The sequence below is a fragment of the Triticum dicoccoides genome, chromosome 3A, assembly GCF_002162155.2.
Source record: "Triticum dicoccoides isolate Atlit2015 ecotype Zavitan chromosome 3A, WEW_v2.0, whole genome shotgun sequence".
Lineage (NCBI taxonomy): Eukaryota > Viridiplantae > Streptophyta > Magnoliopsida > Poales > Poaceae > Triticum > Triticum dicoccoides.
Genome location: NC_041384.1, coordinates 154,588,832 through 154,609,596, shown reverse-complemented (window position 1 = coordinate 154,609,596; position 20,765 = coordinate 154,588,832). Strand labels below are relative to the sequence as shown.

General features: G+C 43.6%; 2 protein-coding genes across 2 annotated transcripts; one reads left to right on the top strand and one right to left on the bottom strand.

The window, feature by feature from the left end:
- The first annotated feature begins 10,192 nt into the window (after positions 1 to 10,192).
- On the top strand, positions 10,193 to 12,047 carry LOC119271416 (rac-like GTP-binding protein 1). Its single transcript, XM_037553256.1, has 8 exons — positions 10,193 to 10,471; positions 10,580 to 10,667; positions 10,776 to 10,885; positions 10,968 to 11,031; positions 11,165 to 11,229; positions 11,314 to 11,379; positions 11,489 to 11,595; positions 11,699 to 12,047. The coding sequence occupies exons 1-8, from the start codon at positions 10,343 to 10,345 to the stop codon at positions 11,730 to 11,732; spliced, it is 663 nt and encodes a 220-aa protein (XP_037409153.1). The 5' UTR covers positions 10,193 to 10,342; the 3' UTR covers positions 11,733 to 12,047.
- A 400-nt stretch (positions 12,048 to 12,447) lies between these two features.
- On the bottom strand, positions 12,448 to 20,272 carry LOC119267680. The gene is made up of 6 exons (XM_037549110.1): positions 20,121 to 20,272; positions 19,494 to 19,794; positions 16,718 to 17,124; positions 15,101 to 16,641; positions 13,013 to 14,793; positions 12,448 to 12,930 (listed from the first exon to the last, which is right to left on the bottom strand). Exons 2-5 carry the CDS (start codon positions 19,628 to 19,630, stop codon positions 13,099 to 13,101), a joined length of 3,780 nt encoding a protein of 1,259 aa, XP_037405007.1. The 5' UTR covers positions 19,631 to 19,794; positions 20,121 to 20,272; the 3' UTR covers positions 12,448 to 12,930; positions 13,013 to 13,098.
- Between the last annotated feature and the right edge of the window lie 493 nt (positions 20,273 to 20,765).

Sequence of the window (20,765 nt, the reverse complement as noted above, 5' to 3'; positions counted from 1 at the left end):
TCACTTCTTGATCATTATAGCTTCTCGACCGTGCTTTGCTTCTCTTCTCGCTCTCATTTGTGTAAGTTAGCCACCATATATGCTAGTGCTTGCTGCAGCTCCACCTCACTACCCCTTTTCCTACCTTTAAGTTTAAATAGTCTTGATCACGAGGGTGTGAGATTGCTGAGTCCCCTTGACTCACACATTACTTCCAAAACCAGATGCAGGTGCCGATGATACCAGTGCAGATGATGCAACCGAGCTCAAGTGGGAGTCCGATGAAGATCATGTTCGTTGTGTTGTTTCGTTTCCTTTCGATCAGTAGTGGAGCCCAGTTGGGGCGATCAGGGATCTATTGCATTAGGGGTTGTCTTTCTTTATTTGGTTTCGTAGTTGGACCATGTTTGTATTCTGGTTATTGTATGATATTTATGTATTGTTTGAAGTGGCCTTTGTAAGCCAACTCTTTATACCTTTCTTACTCAGTACATGGGATGTGTAAAGATTACCCCTCTTGCGACATGCCTACTATGTGGTTATGCCTCTAAGTCGTGCTCCGACACGTGGGAGATATAGCCGCATCATGGGTGTTACAGTCTTCTTCCCCAAGAAGGCCCACCTCTTCCTCCCTAAACTTCATTGTTGATCCAAAGCTCATTTTCTCCCGATCTCTCTCCCTAGCTAATCAAATTTGTTGATTTTCTAGGAGTTGGTTGAGAAGGCCCGGATCTACACTCCCACCAAGAGAAATTTGATTCCCTTAATAATCCCTTGCGGATCTTGTTACTCTTGAGTATTTGAGCACCCTAGACAGTTGAGGTCACCTCGTAGGCACATTCCATTGTGGTGAAGCTCTGTGATATTGTTGGGAGCCTCTAATCAAGTTGTGGAGATTGCCCCAACCTTGTTTGTAAAGGTTCGGTCATCGCCTTCAAGGGATTGGTTGAGAAGGCCCGGATCTACACTTCCACCAAGAGAAATTTGATTCCTCCACTAATCCCTTGCGTATCTTGTTACTCTTGAGTGTTTGACAATTGTAAGTGCATCTAGTGCCCCTTAGTGATTTTGGTGTATTGAAGACTTATAGGTTAAGGGACTAATGCGTTTGTGAGTCTACACGGGTCTATAAGTCTATGAGGAGTTTGATATTTACAGAGGAAGTCGACCCCTAAAAATGAAGTTCTTCGACTGAAGACTTTGGATTTCCGAAGACTTTCTGAAGACGTTGAAAGTGAAGAAATTGGTGTGACCTTGAAGACTTGGTATTCATTCGATGAACATGAAGCATGAAGACTTTTGTTTCCGTAGTTTCATTTTCTCTTTCTTGAGTCATAGGAAACACCGTACTGTTAAAGGGGGTCGAGGAAATACTAAGGAAAAATTTCCATGTGATGCTCAACTCAAAATCCTACACCTACCAATCCCTTCGAGTGAAGCCATTGGAAATCTCATACAGTCCAGTCATATTCTTCAGTGACAGAGACGAAGTTCTTCTGGTCTCTGAGAAATTTGTTCTGACTGAGGAGTTAGGAATTCGCCAGTGCGGATTACCTACACAGTGAGGAACATGATAGCCCTAAGGATTTTGCTACTCAAAATTCCGACTCTGACTCTGACTATGCTGGTGATCATGTGGATCGCAAGTCAACATCTGGTGCATGTCATTTACTCGGACGATCTTTGGTCTGTTGGTCCTCGAAGAAACAGAACTGCGTATCACTATCTACTGCTGAAGCTGAGTACATTGCCGCTGGTTCTTGCTATGCCCAATTGCTATGGATGAAGCAAACTCTCAAGGACTACGGCGTCAACATAAAGAATGTGCCTCTCTTCTGTGACAATGAGGGTGCCATCAAGATTTCTCACAACCCAGTTCAGCACTCGAAGACTAAGCACATTCAGATTTATCATCATTTTCTTCGTGATCATGTGTTGAAGGGTGACATTTTTATTGAGCATGTGAATACTAAAGAACAGCTAGCCGATATCTTCACTAAGCCCTTGGATGTAAAGAGATTTAGCAAGTTGCGGTGTGAGCTAAATATCCTAGAATCTTCGAATGTTCTTTGAAAAGAACACTCATCCTAACACTTATGCAAAATTGATGATTTAGATGTGCAACACATGAAGAAACGTTTTTCTTCAATCAATGAAGAATAACACTCTAAGTGTGAAGAAATTAACGAAGAATTTGATTTTCAGAACCCTACGATAATTGTACGCGGTGTCTGAAATCATCATTCTTATACGGTGGGTCACGCCACCACCAAAATTTGAAATTCCTCAGTTGTTCAAATCTTCAACTTTGCATTGTCTTCACTGTTTCCGTTGTTTTTCTTCTTTGGCTATATATATATGAGTTTATGTCCTCTACAACATTCACTTATAGCTATATCTTCAAGTTGGTTTTTCTGCTAAGTGAATGTGATCGGACCCTTCCCCCTATGTGCTATACTCAACCCAATCTGTTCACAAATTCTTCATGTGCGTTCTATTTGAAACTCATTCAAAATTTTCACTGTGTCCTTGTCAGCTGAAGAAATTGCAAACGGAACTTTTAACTTATCTTATCCAATTTTCGGCTTTGCCGCTCAAACCGTTCTGCATCCCACGACATACTTATCCACTCACCCACGATCTAACACGATCTCCACTTCTCAGTACGTGGGTGACACATGTCATGCGAATGAGAAGGGTCAGGGGCACGTTCGTCCAAATTCTTCGGGCGAACGATTTTCACCATGGCTATAAATACCCCTCTCCCCTTCCTCACTTCTTTTACTCCGCTCGACCTCTCTCAAGCTCGAGCTTCTCAAACCCTAGCGCCGCCGCTACTTCATCGTCGCCGGTGAGGAAGAGCTTCACTGCCTCGACCTCATCGCTGCTGTACTCCCGCCGGCCGCAGAAATCTTCACTCCACCGCCGCCATAGCCGTCTTCCTCCGCCAAGTTAGGGCATGGAAGATCCGCACTGACAAACTTCACATCTCATCACTCCAGTTCGTCGTGTTCTTCGTTCAGGGTAATTAAAAGTTACTTTTACTGCATTCATTTATTCGAATGATTATCTACAAAATCTTCAAAGGTGTTTTTCTTCATATCTTCACACACTAAAACACCTCACATATCATCTGTTCTTAATTCATTTCTCTAAGCTATGTTTTTCTTCAAGATTCCTCAAATGTGTGGATTTTTGATCTACACATCTCTGGAACCTAAGACAAAGAACGCTTAGTGAAATTCTTCAAGACACATCTGGTCAATTTTCTCAAACTTGTTCTTTTTACAAAACCTTCTGAGAACGCATATGACCTCTCCAAATTCCTCGCAACTATTCTCTGTTCACAGGTACTCATGTCAGCTGCTGAATCTCTAGGTTCTCATCAACTTAACTCATCTGCAGCATTCCTCAAAGAAAAGCTGCATACTTCTTCAGAGAATTCAATTGTTCAAATTCCTCAACTGAAGAAAATGGCTGACGGTAAGAAGCCTCAGAAAGGAGGAAAGAGGGTTGAGGTCAACACAACGTTTGAGATCCCTGATGATATATATATATGTTGGGTACTGCACACCTCCTGAGGAAGACAAAAATCAGCGCAAGGTGCGCATTCAGAAGATAGAAAGGAGATGGGCAAGAGAGTAGAGGGAGTACAGGTATGTTACTCCTAAATATATGAAGAAATTCGCACTCAATACTCCATGCCCAAGACCTCCATTGGCACCTGGTTAAATAGCTGATCCCACCAGCCTCAAGTGTGGTGAGGATTATCCTGATGAATGGGCCAAGCGCCAAGCCAAGTTGGCTAAACAAGCCAAAGAAGCTGTGAGGAAATTCAATGAAGACTCTGCTGCTGCTGCCGCTGAGGCCTCTGTCAAGCCTAAGAAGGCCATGTCAAAGAAGCCTGTGCGCAAGCCAAGTGCTTCACCTTCGGTGGTTTCAAGGCCAAGTTCCTCAGCAATGCCCTCACGGCCAGAATCTTTAAAGCCATCAAGGCCAACTTCTCATGTTGCTCCTGTTCCTCCCAAATCCTCAGCTCCTCACAAGTCCTCAGCTATTCCAACAAAGTCCTCTGCACCTGTGCATCTCGCCACGTGTCAAAGGACGACAAGCGTCTCAATTGCCTCAGGAGCTTCAGCTAGTTCCTCAGCTGCACCAAATTCTTCAACGGGACCCTCTCTACTGAAGACAAAGGCCACTGCTGGACGAGGTCCTCGCCCTAGTCCTAAGAAGAAGCAGGTCGCCTTCCAAGTGCCGTCTGAAGAAGACGAAGCTGATGATGATGAACTTGCTGAAATCATTAGAGATAGGCAAGTCAGGGCCGCTAGAGCCAAGGGAACAGATGTGCCACTACTTTTGGATCCAAAGTTGATCCTCGAACACATTGATGTTTGGCACAAGGACCCCAACACTCCCATGCCTGATTTCAAGCTGACTCCTGGCCAAAGTCACATGCTGACCCATTTCATCCAAGAAGAAAAATGGAAATATGAGAAGGCCAGGCAGATCAAGAAAGCGCAGTACAAGAAGGAGAAATTTCTGAAGAACAACGTTGTCACTATGCTAACTGATAAACTTGTAAAAATTCAATCTGCAATCAAAACCCTCAGCGGTGACTTCAAAGCCTAGTATGCTGATTAGCAAGGAGCCAAAGTCAGATTTGTAAAGATAACTGAACAGTTCACTTCCAATGTTGCTGCCCCAATGCAACAGGAAATTCCTCAGGCTGAAGCATCTGCTCAGCCAACTGAAGAACATGCCAGCACCATTGATGAAAATCAGGCTGCTGAAGAAAATGTGAGTTCCAGGGCTGATGACTGCATTCCAGCCGCTGAAGAAATTGCCAGGGCATCCACTAGTGGTGCGCCTAAAGAAAATGAAGAAGTCAGGGCAACTGCATCAGTTGTGCCTGAAGAAAATCAACCAGATTCCTCTACTCCTCCTGCACCTACACCAACTCCGATCCTTCCATCTGCATCAGATGTGAAGAAAACCAAGGCTGCAGAGCGTGCATCAGTGAAGAAAAGGAAAGCATCAGCTACTTCAGATTCTTCAGCTCCGAAGAAGATGAAGCCTTTGACCAGCTCGTTTGAAAATCCCATTGATGTTGTTCCTCTCTCTACTATGCCATTAAAGGACCTTGTTCCTTTCGATGAAGAATATGACATTCCCAGTGGATCTGATGTAGAAACTTCTTCTACTGCTTCGTCAGAGCAGTTGGATGAAGAAATTGAAGTGGATGAGATCCCTTGAACACCTGTCATTTCCTCGCCTCTGCCTCAGTTCACTGCTAAAGAGGCTGGCATTGAAGAAATGGAAGATGAAGATGTGGATGTTGGCTGCTCCACACTAGTGATGAGTGATGAATTCTAGGAAAGTCAGCATCCAAACTCTCCAATGTTCACACCGTTGCAGCAAATACCTCAGTCCCCTGCATAAACTGTTCAAATGGGCTCTGAAGAAACTCACCCCACTTCATCTGTACGTGAAAAAAATTCCAGCCACTAGTGCTGAAGAAACTGCTGCTGCTGAACATCTGAAGACGCAGACTGCCAGGAACCAGAAATTCCTCAGCCTGAAGAACCTGTGATTGAGATTCTTGAGGTCGTGATGCAACTCACCGACACTCATCTACCCAAGCCAAAGGATCCATTCTCCAGGAAGCAAAAATTTCAAGGTTGATGATTTCTTCGGCGAGCACGTATTCTTCGCATACTACAACCCTTATGACTCTGCTCGCATTAGGAAGAGGCATTTTTGGACAGCCAACCAAGCCAATTTCTAATACTCAATGCTGTTCAACAAGAACAAAATCTTCTACCATGAGCACATTCCTCACGTGGATATGGAATCTCTGTCGTGCTTCATGCCAGTCCTCAGTGTTCTTCATGACGCTGGACTATTAAACTTTTGTTCTGACATCTGCGATTGGAATGAAGAACTAATTCTTCAATTTTATGCGACGCTGCACATCATAGGAGATTCTGAAGATGTGAATTCATGGGTGCTGGACTGGATGTCTGAGAACACTCACTACATAGCACCAGCTACTGAATTGCTTCGTGCCTTACCACTCAGTCCTCCCCTTGAAGAAACTCGTTGCATTTACAGTGAACCTGAGCTTACAAATCACTACATGCAAGCTCTGATGAAACCTTTGAAGCCAGGTCAGGCCCCATGAACCAAATTCCTCGTGAAGGAATTACTTTATGTGCCCAGAACTGTCTATCGCATTCTAACGAGGACAATGAGTCCCATCAAAGGCCATGACTCATCTGATGAGGAAATTGTTGACATCATGAAGAATCTGGTATTCAATATCATTCATGGCATTCCTGTCAATTATCACGATTTCTTCATGAGGACTTTGGCAAATGTTGCACTTTCTCCTTTTGAGCTGAAGCCTTATGCACCTTGGATTATGAGATTCCTCAGGACAAGGTCTTCACTCAACTACAAAGCTGATTTTCAGAATCACCTCAGCTACTTGCCCCCGATTTAAGTCCTCAAGCAGACCTATTCGTCAGTTGATGAAAAGGGCAAGGCACCAGCTGTTATAGATGAAGGCATTCGTCCATTGAATGGACAGTTTCGTAAAGTTGCATCTTATTCCACCAATGATGACTCTGCCACACATGACTCTGCCAATGCACCCAAGTCTACTCCTCAAGCCACTGCTCCTCATGTGATGACTGATCGTGAGCTTCTGCTTAGTCTTCACCAGAAGGTGGATCGAAATCATAAATGGGTTAAGCGTTAGTTTGGTTCATTTCTTCACAACATGACTGCTACGCACATGCAGTGAAGAAAAACCATTACTACCTCCATGAAATTTTTGGTCGCACCTGGGCCATTCTGGCACATCTGTATGGTGAAGAAGATCTCAAGAAAATGAGTCTCAAGGAAGATTTTGACTGGTCTGCACCTCCACCGAAGAAATTCAAGAAGGTCAAGGTTCCTTCCTTGGTGGGCAGCTCATATTCTTCATCGTGCGACACCGATGAGAATGAGGACTTGGACGACACTACGGCAGGCCCTTCCACGACAAACGACCACAACAACGTTGGCGCTCCTTCATCAACTTGATATTCTTTAGGGGCGTTAGTCCTCATATTCGATCCTTTTGGTCATTTGATGACAAAGGGGGAGAATTTTGAGTTAGTCTTCAAGCGGGTCTTTCTACATGGGCGTTTTTTTTGTTAAGTTATAACTCTCGTTCTTCTGAGACTTTACTGGATCGAGTTGTAAACTTAAATCCGATGGTGCTCTGATACTTTTGATATGTTTTTCTGCATGCTTTTTCCTCATATATGCTAATGCACGCATGCTGAATTAAATCAGTCACCATATTTCATCATGCATTTCAAATTCTTCATTGTGATATGTCAAATGCGTGTATGAATTACAAGATATAGGGGGAGATCTCCATGATCTACTCTTCAAGTGTGCAATGCTTCAAAAGCAAATACCTCACCATGCACATATTCAGGGGGAGTTCTTCTATATCTTGCAATCAAATTCCTCAATATCAGCATTTACACTTCATATGTTTATCCCCGTTGAAAACTTAACCTATATTGTCATCAATCACCAAAAAGGGGGAGATTGTAAGTGCATCTAGTGCCCCTTAGTGATTTGGTGTATTGAAGACTTGTAGGTTAAGGGACTAATGCGTTTGTGAGTGTACACAGGCCTATAAATCTATGAGGAGTTTGATATTTACAGAGAAAGTCGACCCCTAAAAATGAAGTTCTTCGACTGAAGACTTTGGATTTCTGAAGACTTTCTGAAGACTTTGAAAGTGAAGAAATTGGTGTGACCTTGAAGACTTGGTATTCATTCGATGAACATGAAGCGTGAAGACTTTTGTTTTCGTAGTTTCATTTTCTCTTTCTTGAGTCATAGGAAACACCGTACTGTTAAAGGGGGTCGAGGAAATACTAAGGAAAAATTTCCATGTGATGCTCAACTCAAAATCCTACACCTACCAATCCCTTTGAGTGAAGCCATTGGAAATCTCATACAGTCCAGTCATATTCTTTAGTGACAGAGACGAAGTTCTTCTGGTCTCTGAGGAATTTGTTCTGACTGAGGAGTTAGGAATTCGCCAGTGCGGATTACCTACACAGTGAGGAACATGATAGCCCTGAGGATTTTGCTACTCAAAATTCCGACCGTTGTTGTGCTATGAGCCAGCTGTCTCAAAATATCTATCCACCTAACGGTCATATCATTGAAGGGCATTTATGTCTTATCATGTCGGGCTGCTCCCTAGGCTATAAATAGCCGCCCCCTACAACCACTAGCTGGTTGGCTGCTTCGAGAGAAATTGACACTTGTCATTTGAGAGCAACCCATCCTCCGAGGACTTTGAGCGAAAATCATCAAGTGAGGAAAACCCAAACCCGAACACCTACAAACCCCAAGTGATTGAGCATTACTGAAGAGATTGATCCTGCGTGGATCCGACGCTTGTTACCTTTGAAAACTGTGCTTCTTCCAGATGGTTAGGCGTCATGGTCTAGAGCATCCAAGAGGAATTGTGGATCGCCGAGTGACCAAGTTTGTGAAGGTTCGGAAGTCACCTGAAGACTTACCACGAGTGATTGGGCGAGGTCTGTGTGACCTTAGCTCAAGGGGAATACGGTGAGGACTGAGTGTCCTGAGCTGCGTGTCCGGGACTGTGTGTCCTCAGATTTAAATACCTAGCCGCCCTAACCAGACGTACAACTAAGACAGCAGTTGGAACTGGTCTACCAAATCATTGTCTTCACCAAGATTACTGGTTCTATTTTCTCAACTCTTTCATTTCCTCATAACTGTCTTGTGTACTCGTTCATATCTGTGCTTGAAGACTTTGACTGAAGATTTTCTCAATTTTCTCAGTTCAATTTCTTCAGTCTGTTTGTCGTCATCATGTGTTATCCTGTGTTTACGCTTCATGTACTCTGTGTCTGTCTTTATTTCATCATGATGACTATGCTTGTGTTTTGTTATGTTTACTTTTGAGTACTTATTTCGCTGCTAGCAGTTCTTCGCTAAGGAATTTCCTCACCAGCAAATTCCTCAGTGAAAAATTCATAAAAATCGCCTATTCACCCCCTTTAGTCGATATAACGCACTTTCAAGAACCCTAGATGGTTGAGGTCACCTCGGAGCCACATTCCATTATGGTGAAGCTCCGTGGTGTTGTTGGGAGTCTCCAATCAAGTTGTGGAGATTGCCCCAACCTTGTTTGTAAAGGTTAAGTCGCCGCCTTCAAGGGCACCACTAGTGCAATCACAGCATCTCGCATTATGTGAGGGCGTGAGGAGAATACGGTGGCCCCAGTGGGTTCTTGAGGAGCATTGTGCCTCCACACCGCTCCAACGGAGACGTACTTCCTCTCAAAGGAAAGAAATTTCGGTAACACATTCTCATCTCCATCGGTTCCATTTGTGGTTATCTCTCTCCTTTATTTTGTGCAAACTATTGTTGTGTTGTATCATTTGCTTGCACTTGTTGTTGTTGTTAGCATCATATAGGTTGTTCACCTAGTTGCACATCTAGACAACCTATTTATTGCTAAACTTAATTTACGAAGAAAAGCTAAAATTGTTAGTTGCCTATTCACCCTTCCCTAATCAATCATATCGATCCTTTCATAAATGCCTAAAAAAGAGGCGTGTCATGCTTTTAAGACGCCTAACTGTATGATGTGATAGTAAAACATATGCCGCGTCTTAGTATGTAGTGCGTTAGGCCGGCGCCACATTGACGGCGTGACCAACGACGGTCAAAGGCGCCTTGGCGGACGGCACGGGACGTGTAAGTTGGTGCCTAACGGCCCGGCGCGAATGGGTCAGACGACGAAATAAGTTTTTGAGGGGTCAGTGGGCGAAATAAGTACGTCCAGCGATCATTTAGTAAAAATAATACTCCCTCTGTTCACTTTTATAAGACCTTGAAGACATTTCAGACAATGTGCAAAACAGCCTATTTTGAGCTGTCTGAAAGAACTTACAAAAGTGAACGGAGGGTGTACCATACCACCCGTGCCGTCCGTGCATTCTAGATTTGTAATGGGCGATAGGATAGAGAGATCCAAACCTGAAAACAAATCATGATTAGTCAGAGACGCGTTGAGAGTGAGGGGCCACGTGCACCGCAGTTCGTTTACCATTAAAAGCAGAATCTTGGCATGGCAGCCCGGGTTCAAATGTAGTTGTAAAAAGGTCCTCCTTCTGGGAGACCCACCCACTGATGTTATGTAGCAGCAGTGCTTTCACTGGAGCAAGCATCCAGACTCACTCCAGAGACAGAGACAGAGAGGGAGAGGCTGTGGCTGACTGGGTGTGGCTGGAGAGGAGAGGAGAGGAGAGACATGAGCGGCGGAGCGGCAGCGGGGGCGGCGGCGGCGGTGAGCAGGTTCATCAAGTGCGTGGCCGTGGGCGACGGCGCCGTGGGCAAGACCTGCATGCTCATCTGCTACACCTGCAACAAGTTCCCCACCGTTGAGTACCACCCCTCTCCCTCTCCCTCTCCCTTCTTGGCCTGGCTAGCTTGATCTGGTTTCATTCTGACGAAATGGCTGCTCCTGTTGATGCGGGGGTGGATGCAGGACTACATCCCCACCGTGTTCGACAACTTCAGCGCCAATGTCTCCGTGGACGGCAGCATCGTCAACCTCGGCCTCTGGGACACCGCAGGTCGGGCTCCCGTCCGGCTCCCTCTCTTTTTCCTCCACTCCCCGTACCCGATGCGGAGTGTTTTCCTTCCCGTAATGCCATGTAATGGTGGTCCGTCCTGGGTTGCAGGTCAGGAGGATTACAGCAGGCTGAGGCCTCTGAGCTACAGGGGAGCCGATGTCTTCATCCTCTCCTTCTCCCTCACCAGCAGAGCAAGCTATGAGAATGTGCACAAGAAGGTACACTCACTCACATTGTGTTGCTCTTCTGAACAGGCGCATTGAGATTACTAACGGCCTGCCTTCAATTTGTTCTGCGCAGTGGATGCCGGAGCTTCGCCGGTACGCCCCCGGCATTCCTGTACTACTTGTTGGAACCAAGTTGGGTATGCTCTTGAGCTTCTTCTACAGATTTTTAGTTGGATGCCATTCAAATCCACACATTTTGGTGTGCTATCCAGTAATGCATGTATGTCTTTGGCCGCTCTTGAGCCATCGATTTCCCATATAAATGTGCAGATCTCCGAGAAGATAGAGCTTATCTTGCTGATCATGCAGCTGATTCCATAATAACAACTGAGCAGGTTTGTGCCTTTTACACTCGGATGACAGCAACCAGCTTGGCATTTTGAAATGATACTACCAAATTAACTTTCCACATGTTTTAGGGTGAGGAGCTTCGGAGACAAATAGGTGCGGTGGCATACATAGAATGCAGCTCCAAGACACAAAGGGTATGGCTTCTGCTGCATCCAAACAATAAAAGGCCCTGGGATTTCAAAGAGTTCTAGTACATATGTCTAAAAACATTCTCTCTCTTTTTCCCTTGATAATTGTTGACAGAACATTAAGGCTGTTTTCGACACCGCAATCAAGGCAGTCCTTCAACCTCAAAGGCACAAGGAGGTAGCCAGAAAGGAAATTCGGACTCGCTCTAGTCGGTCAGTAAGGTAGGGTTCAAGTTTATGCTATTTTCTCAAACCAATCACCGGTCGTTTTGAACAAATTTCTCGACATCTTGATTTCCGTTCACGTCCCCGCTTCATTTTGTAGGCGGTACTTCTGCGGGAGTGTTTGCTTAGCATAGTCGAGAACAACATTGTGGCGTCTTTCCTCGACATGATGCTCAGATGGCGCGCGGTTGTTCTCGAAATGGGACAGACAGTGATGGTAGAAGCATCTCATTGCTAGCAGCTAGACGGAACTCCTAGTTCTCTCGTGCACTGTGGTGTGGACTGTGGAGCACCCTGAATCCTTGATGATGTAAGATAGGCATCAAGTTTTGCCTCTGTAATAAGGCATGCTCTTGTGGATGAACAAATTTGAAATATCCCACTCCTTGGGCAGGCTTGAAAATCTCAGGGTAATATGCACAAACAAGATAATCTCGTTTGCTAACAAGGTTTCTGCCTATTTTCCCAGCAAAAAAAAAAGGTTTCTGCCTACTTTACCATTTTGTTTAACAAATTAAAAAAGGCACTTCCGTGGCTATTTTTTCAACAGCCAAAAACAAGTCCAGCACAACGTAGTTTTTCTAGTAAAAACTCAACCTAAATAAAGAGAAAAACACAACTGGAACAATAGTGGGAACAACCTCCTGACGCCTAGAGTAACTATTCAACAAAACGAACGGAAATCATATCCGGTCGAATCATCGTCCTTCTCGGCATGATATCCAAATCACTGGTATGCCTGCTTTAACAGAGTTAAATTTCACTCAAAAATATCTAATGAAATTATATTCAACAGAATCATCAGTATAACATGCCACCAGCAGGACAAGCAACAAGACAATTGTGTGATTAATGAGTCACACAGTATAATCTTCTTAAATATTGGACTGAACCATCCTTCATGACTTAAGAGTAAAACTACGGCGGCAGTAGTTTACAACATCTTACAGCTATAACCATTCAGCAAACATTACCACTGACAAACCATCCTTTAGAAGTAAGCGACTGCAATTCGATAGTTTACAACATCTGGCAGCTAAAAGTAATCTGCCGATATTACCACCACTAACCATCCTTTGCACCAGTCACAACAGTTGTAAACAAAAATAATGTTAATCACACAATAGGCAAGCCCTAAAATCAAAAGCTTACACACTTTCTCTGACAACTAGATATGAGGATAGTTCATCTGCTTTCTCACGACCTCAGGAGGTATAATCTCTTCTTGGCCTATTACATTACATACATAAGCTGGAGGCTGCAATTTGAGAGCCCATGGTAACTGTAATCTTTCCATCCAGAAAAGGGAGCACACATATCTTACTAAGGAGCCTGCATGCAACATCAATGACTAAAGTAAGTGACTGTCCATTTCCACCACGGTGATCTTTTTACAAGGAAATAATGAGCTTACCTTACAAACAATAGAGCGTTTGACACCATAAAGATGAAATGTATTATTCTAAATGTTTTGGAAATGTATGCACATCGCCGTCTGCTTCAAATGTCCGCCCTCATATACTCATTGTCATCACTAATTGTAGTAAAATCACATGGATTTCTGTTGGTCACACAGATATCCTGTCTTACCAATCTATCCAAGGGATTGGGATTGGGATTGGCCATTCTCCCTTGATCTCTGGTCCAAGACTGAGCAGTATCATTCCTCACTGAAGAAAATCCTGGACTGGAACTAACAGAACTCAACCGCCGCGCATTCCATGCTGCTGAATACAGCCCTGAGTTCAATGCCTCAACATTCCCCCTTCTGTTTATATCACTCGATGTTATCCCTTTGGACACCCCTATTTTGTAACCTGACTGTGTCCCACAGCTCTCTGACCAGTCTGCAATTTCCTTCTGCAGCAAGGAACTGAACACACCAACTCTAGGAAGTGGACGTAACGGTCTGTGCAAATTTGGCTGGAGCGGATGACGTGATAAATCCTCTAGCGTCAATGGAATCCTTCCATTTAGGTTACTTCCGTAGGATGTGCTAGCTGATCCCATGCCATTTAGGTTACTTCCATACTGCGTGCTAGCTGATCCCATGCCATTTAGGTTACTTCCATACGGTGTGCTAGCTGATCCAATGTACTGATTGTGTGCTCCACACAATGAGCTAGTTAATCCTATGTAATGATTGTGTGCTTCGCACAATGTGCTAGCTGATCCTATGTACTGATTGTGTGCTCCATACGGTGTGCTGGCTGATCCGATGGACTGATCCTGTGCATAGTGTGAATTCCGAAGTTGAAATTCCATCTGGTTCCTGCTAGACCCTTCATAGTTGAAACTGGCTAACATTGGTGACTCGGTCAATCTCAGGGGCTGAGTAGCAGGCATGGTTTCTCTTGGATAAAAACCTGAATGTCCAACATTTCTTCCATCACACAGATTACCAGCTTCCATGGTTGACACTGAACTTGGAAAACTTCTTGCCTGGACTGAGTTAACTGCTCTATTTGTATAGTGGTCAAGTGTCGAAATTACTGGCTGGCGAGTGGGATAATAACGATTAGCTCCCGCCACATCAGTATAAGTTAAATCAACCGTGTCAATGCTAGGTCTGAACTGAGCACAACCTGTTGTGGTTGATAAATCCCTTGGAAGTGCCTTGAAAGGTTCCCACATCGACTTCTTTGCTCCCATATGGCTCCAGCGCTCAGGTGTTGCTTCAGCAAGAGGCTGGTCCTTGTCTGGTGATAATAGTGGTGAGGTTGCAGCAATAGTGACTAATTCTCCCATGCCCGAATGTGCCTGTGGTTCCTGGGTAGACATTACATGACCAGGAGTCTGTAATTTGAGAGCATGCATATGGGTAGCCTGTGTGGTGGCTGCTACACAATTCTGCAATGCATTCTGGTAACTATCTGGTTCCAAAGGCCGCTTCTGTTGTGAAGTGGTGTCAATCACACTTGACACATAATTTGGACCATCCTCGGCAGCTATTATAGTACAATCTTCATCTTCCATTATCTTGGATTGAGTATGACTAATATCAGCAGAATCGGTCTCAGCTATCAGTGGTCTCTTACCCTGACATCTCGCAAGCAGTTCAACAATATCCATTGGAATGTCATCTGTCATGGCATTTTTTTCGTGCATCACTTCTTGCTTTTTTTTATTTCTCTTCTTAGGTAGTTTCTGCTCAAAGACAGTCACGTTCCGGATAACATGCTTACCTGGAGAAACCTGAGGAAACAAATGAGGCAAAACAGTTATTCTCTTAAAATATTTAGCAGAGAAACACTAAATTTTTCATTGTGTTAACACTAATATTGCACCACAGAAAGTAAAATAATTAATACAGGATGTGAATTGAAGATGAGCAAATTTCATATTGACCATAAGATCATCAAGCACAATGAAGGAGGGGGTGTGGTATGCAATGCATATAGCCTATCATAGTAATTTAAATAGAACAAAATGCCACATGATTCGCAACAAATGGGAACAGGGCAAAGCCGACCACCCATAAGGAACATGGCTTGATTCTTACCTTCTTCAGGCGCCGCTGCACAGACTTTCTGGGTACCATTTGGCATTGATCATCTGTCCTGAGCACAGCCGTCTCTTTAGTGTTGACATCATCATGTTGCGCGTTGACAGTTGAAGGAATTTTCCTCTTACACAAACTCATCTTTTTTACCTTTGACAAGGACCTCTGCCTACAATTATCGGATTCAGTTTCACACATGCCATTTGTGTTCTGCGCATCTCTCTCCAGATTATCGTTCTGAATATTTTCATCACCTTCCCTAGTGCTGGCAGTAGGTGGTATTTTTCTCTTGCTCAACTCCTGAGCTGAGGATATAAAATCATCTTGAACATCTTTCAAAGCAACTTTATCAACAGTATTATATTTTGAATTAGCAGCAGAAGAATCATTATCCTTGTATTCCGCGTCCTTTTTCTCGGTTCTTAATTTCTTCGGAATTCTTTTCATCCAATCCATAAGCGAAGACCCCTCATCATCAACAGCATCAACTCCTTTGTATTTTGCCTTCTTCTTAGCAGTTTTTGACGATATTTCTCTCAACATCTGTCGGCTAACAGGAACAACACCATCATGCTGGATACTGGCAGTTAGAGGCATTTTCCTCTTACTCAAACTAATGGTTTTTACATTTGATAAGAACCTCTCTGTGGAGTTCTCAGCTTCCATTCGCCTCATGTCATCTGTGCTCTGTGTATTTCTCTCCAGATTATCATTCTGGATATTTTCATCACCTTGCTGCATACTGGTAGTAGGTAGGGTATTTTTCTTGCTCAATTTCCAACCTGAGGATGGAAAATCTTGAGTATCCTTAGAGGCAAATACATCTGCAGTAGATTTTGAAGCAGAAGAATCACAATCCTTGTGTTCTGAATCTTTCTTCTCAGTTCTTAATCTCTTCGGTATTCTCTTCATCCAGTTCATAAGTGAAGATTCATCATCTTCAACATCAACTCCTTTGTCTTTTGACACGTTCTTCGTAGTTTTTGACAAGATGTCTCCCACTGCCTGGTGGTCAACAGAAGGAACATCATCCGTACTTCTATCATCCTCGCAGAGATCAGCAACCTTTTCGCCATTAACTTCAATATCACTTCTGGAACCCCCGACCAGATCAGTATTGATGATTTCTGATAGCAGCCGAAGCTTTATTTGCTTTCTCCGACCGACTTTTACATCTGAACTGCCAACCTGCGCAGTACGTTTCCCTTTCTTCTTCTTATATGTAGATCCAATACTTCTTTTTGGAGCTGCTTCTTCACATGGACCACTGTTACCGACCTGATCACCTTTCTGCCCAGATATTGGTTTAGCAACTTTGGGAATAGTGTGGTCAACACTCAGTACCTCCTTGTTTTTCCCATTTTCTTCTGAATCAAGCTTCATACTTGCTTCACTAAGTTTTGAACTGGATGGGATTGCAATGGCATTTCCTTCTCTGCTTACTCTAATCTGGGAATCTTCAGGTAAAGCCATGATATCCACAGAAGCATTATCTGAGATATTTGCGGTTGTAACTTGATTAGTTGACGGCCCCTGTAAATCTGAGGAGATAACAGCTATGTTAGTTACACTCATACCAGAAAATGCTAGTTAGGAATTTAGCAAACCCTACCATACCTTTCATGGGTGGATCAGTTTTCGCCTCATAAGGTGAGTTGCATTTGGAATTGTTTTCGATGTTACTCTTCAGAAGTGCTGATCTATCAGGATTCTTCTCTGGAGCTAACAGTTGTGTGCAAGGAAATAAGCTTCTGAAATCAACGCTCGTAGGCACTAAAGTGCTCTGAACAAATCTAATAGAGCAACCATCCCTTGAGACATTCTTCGCCGTAAAAACTGCTCTAGATGTTGTTCTGTCATCTAAGATTTTCAACTCATCCAAGCACATAGAGCAATCCCATCGTCGAAACTTTGCTACCGAGAATGGGTGCAAACTGTTATGGCGTTCATCCAATTGTTGCTGAGCACTGAAACTCTGAGATAGAGAGCAGAATTTTGCATCCATCTTCTGAGAAACATACCCGCTGGCATAAAGATAGATCATTATAAGATACACATCATATGTAATAGCACATTGTTTGCTTCAATGAAGAAAGTGTAAACCCATATATTGCCTACAATATTCAACCCACTTCAAAACCAAGTGTAGACGGATTCTCTCTCTCAAAAAATAGTTAGACATATTCATTCATAGGTTGTACCATAAAACTTGTTCAGACAGAGGGCCTTTATTGACATGCGGGGCAACTAACACTATTGAATTAGTAACCTCTTGTGATGTGAGAATATGTAAAACAGACTTTTTGTTCAAATATATAAAACAGACTTGTTGATATAATTTAATCTTTTGTAGTGGGTTAAGTGCAAATAGACATGAACTCATTGGTCTAAATGAACTATGACTAAAATATATTGATGCATATATAACTAAAATAATTGAGTATACTAATAGCAATTTCATACAAATAACCAATGTAAATCATGTCAGAAAGAAATAGGACCTGTTTGCATGCTAGTTAAGATACACAAAGAGCATGTCTAATATGTCCAAGACATCTGTTTTCTCACCAAAAGAGATAAGGAACAAATGAAAAGGTTGCCTTTTCAGAAAACACACATGCCAGCACAGTGGAAAATATATATTGATGAGGCAAAAACTGTTATATCAGCTATAAAGGACTTGACTAATGAAGTGCACATTAATCAGTTCTAGCCATCTGAAAGGGGTGAATGGTTGATCAACATGAACTCTAAAATCTCTTGACACTGCAAATGATTAAACATGGAAACGTTTCCTTCAAACATAATTGTAAATTTGGATCTTTCCCGGTACTCCTTGGTATCGCAGCCTTGGATCTAACGCCTAACAATCCTGGATGGAAGGAGTATGCTATGAACGTGGAAGAGAATTCTAGGGCAATTCGGTCCACTTGGAATTGAAAAACGGCTAACACTGCAAATGACTAAACATGGAAACCTTCGAATATAATGTAAATTTGGAGACAATATGTTCTATCTTCTAACCACGCTGGGAGAGGAGGTTCTCAACACTGAAATTGCTCATGACGGCAAAATTCCAAGGCTGAGAAGCTGATACGGTGCAGTTGCAGCCGTCACCTGATGTGTCTTCGCAGCTAGCGAGCCTGTCAGCGCTCCTAGCACTGACTCGCTGCCTAATGATGGAAAGAAGTAGTGTGCAAAAATGGAAGCAAATGTTACTGTTCACTTGTTCCGGAACCGCTGCAGATGGATGAGCCGGATAGGAGAGGACGCAAGGGCTGATGTTAACAACTACCCAGACAAAGGTGGTTGGGAACTTGGGATCAGCCATTGCCACCCATAGGAGAGGACGCAAGGGCTGATGAAAGTAGATTATGCAAATGTCATATATGTAGAATGTATTGCAAAGCCTTTTGAATTCAGAGCAGCTTGTTGATGCATAAGTTATAATTATCTAATCCTCTTGCTGACATCGCGTTCGATGAAACACGTTAACAAAAATGACAGGTACACAAATGCAAATGTACAGCATGGCCAAAATAAATGCATGCATCCACATGAACAAGATAAATATGACAAACACACAATGGAAGCAGATGTTGCTGTTCACTATCAGGACCTGCTGCAGATGCATGTGAGCCAGATGGAAATGTTAACAACTGCCCAGACAGAGGGGGTTGGGATCAGCCATTGCCACCAAGAGGAGAGGATGTGGGGGCTGATGATAGTGAGAAGTAGATTATGCAAATGTTGTATATATGTAGAACATTGAGAAGCCTGTTGTACTCAGTGCAGCTTGCTGATGCATAAGTTATGATTATCTAATCCTTTTGATGAAATCCCGTTCAATGAAACGCGTCAAAAAAAATGTCAGGTACACAAATACAAATCTAGAGCATGGCTAAAATAAATGCATGTATCCACATAAACAAGACAAATATGAAAAACACACAATAATTAATCAACAAAAGACACTCGTATTTTTTGAATATGTATTCCTCAAGGCTGCAAAGCAGCAACAACACCCAGGGAGCTGGGAGAAGAGACACTCATATAGACACGCATTTGTGTAGCAGTGATGATATCATGTGCTCTGATGCATCCATACTGAAGACAGTACCATGGTGGATATGAAGTAGAAAAGGAATGAAACACCAAATATAACAAGTAGTTAGCAGAAATCACTGCTAACCAAGACTAATAAATGCACTTGACTAACCATTAATTGGAATCGTCTTGCATCAAAACAGTCATACATATGCATGTTACGATGCATGCATGCTTAAACACAGACGAATATGTAAACGTAAGCTCAAAGAATTGTGCAAAAGTGTAAGCTGACCAGTGCCATATAGCATGATAGGACAGCTAACGAGGTAACAGAGATGATTACCATATGGAGAAATGCTTGCATGGCTGCTCTGCTGACGTATGATCAGTTTCAGCGACCACTGCACCCTCACGCTTGGGTAGTTCCGCTGGTGCAGCACTGGTTCCCCCATCGCTCTCCTCTACTGCAGCCACTTCCATTGGTACTTGCACAACACAGAACACCTTCTTGTGATGGTCCAGCAACGAAACGGAACAACTCAAACACCGAAGCAGCACGCAGAAGAGAAACAAAACGCAGCTTGGATCATCATGCAGAATCCTGAACACACGTCTCACGAAAGATGGCTATGTAGGTTGAAAGCCTGAATAAAGAAGCAAGCATATATTAGACGAGGAACAAAACACAAAGATGGCTTAGCTTGGTCCATCCATCCATGCATGCAAGCAAGCAAACTCATTCAGCTCATGGAATATAGAGAATGACACGACACAAAGGTAAACAATCACACAGCAAACCAAGCTAATAAGATAGTAATGAATGCAACCCAGCCACATCTCCAACTAATCCTCAGGAGATAACATGCATACCGAGGGAAAGGAAACACGCACACACAGCTACTTGTGCGGAGACGTGTAGACACGCAGCTAATAAGGAACTAAGCAATAAAGCTGTGCGCTCCAGGCCGACCTTGGTACTGACGGCAGACCTCAGTGTAAGCTTCGACCTTTTTTTTGGCGACATGAAATATAGACGCGCGGCGACAGCATCCGAGAGCCACGGAGTTGGAGGTGGAGCTCGAGTCCCGAGAGGCCCATGCACAGCTGGAAACACTGCCAAGACCCCACGCAGACAAAAAAGCAAGCAAGGCAAACAGTACAGCCCACCCCCCATGAGCCCCTCTCCCCACCGCTCTTGGCCTGGCGGTTAGCCTCCTCGCCGAGATCCATGAAATGATAGCCGCGAAACCTAGGCAAAAAAAAGGAGGCGTCGCTGCTTGGACGAACGAGCAGATCCCCTTCCGAAAACCTGCCGGGCCACGCAAGCTACGCAAGGGACAAACATCAAGTCCTACTCCATGAAATCATTAATCCAAAATGGGGAGGAGATGTGGCAGCCGATTAGTACAAAAGGAGATTAAATCCATGGGTTTTTTTTTCACCCGCCAGACGTAAATCTACCGCGGGGGCTTGGAGAGGAGGCAAGAAACGGAAAGATTTGGCCCGAGGAGAAAAAGGGACGCCGAGAGATTAGGGTGAAAACGACGGAGCCCCTGCCCCCTCGCCAGATCCACCAAAAAAAGGCAGGAGGGGCTCGCGGAGACGGGATCGAGTA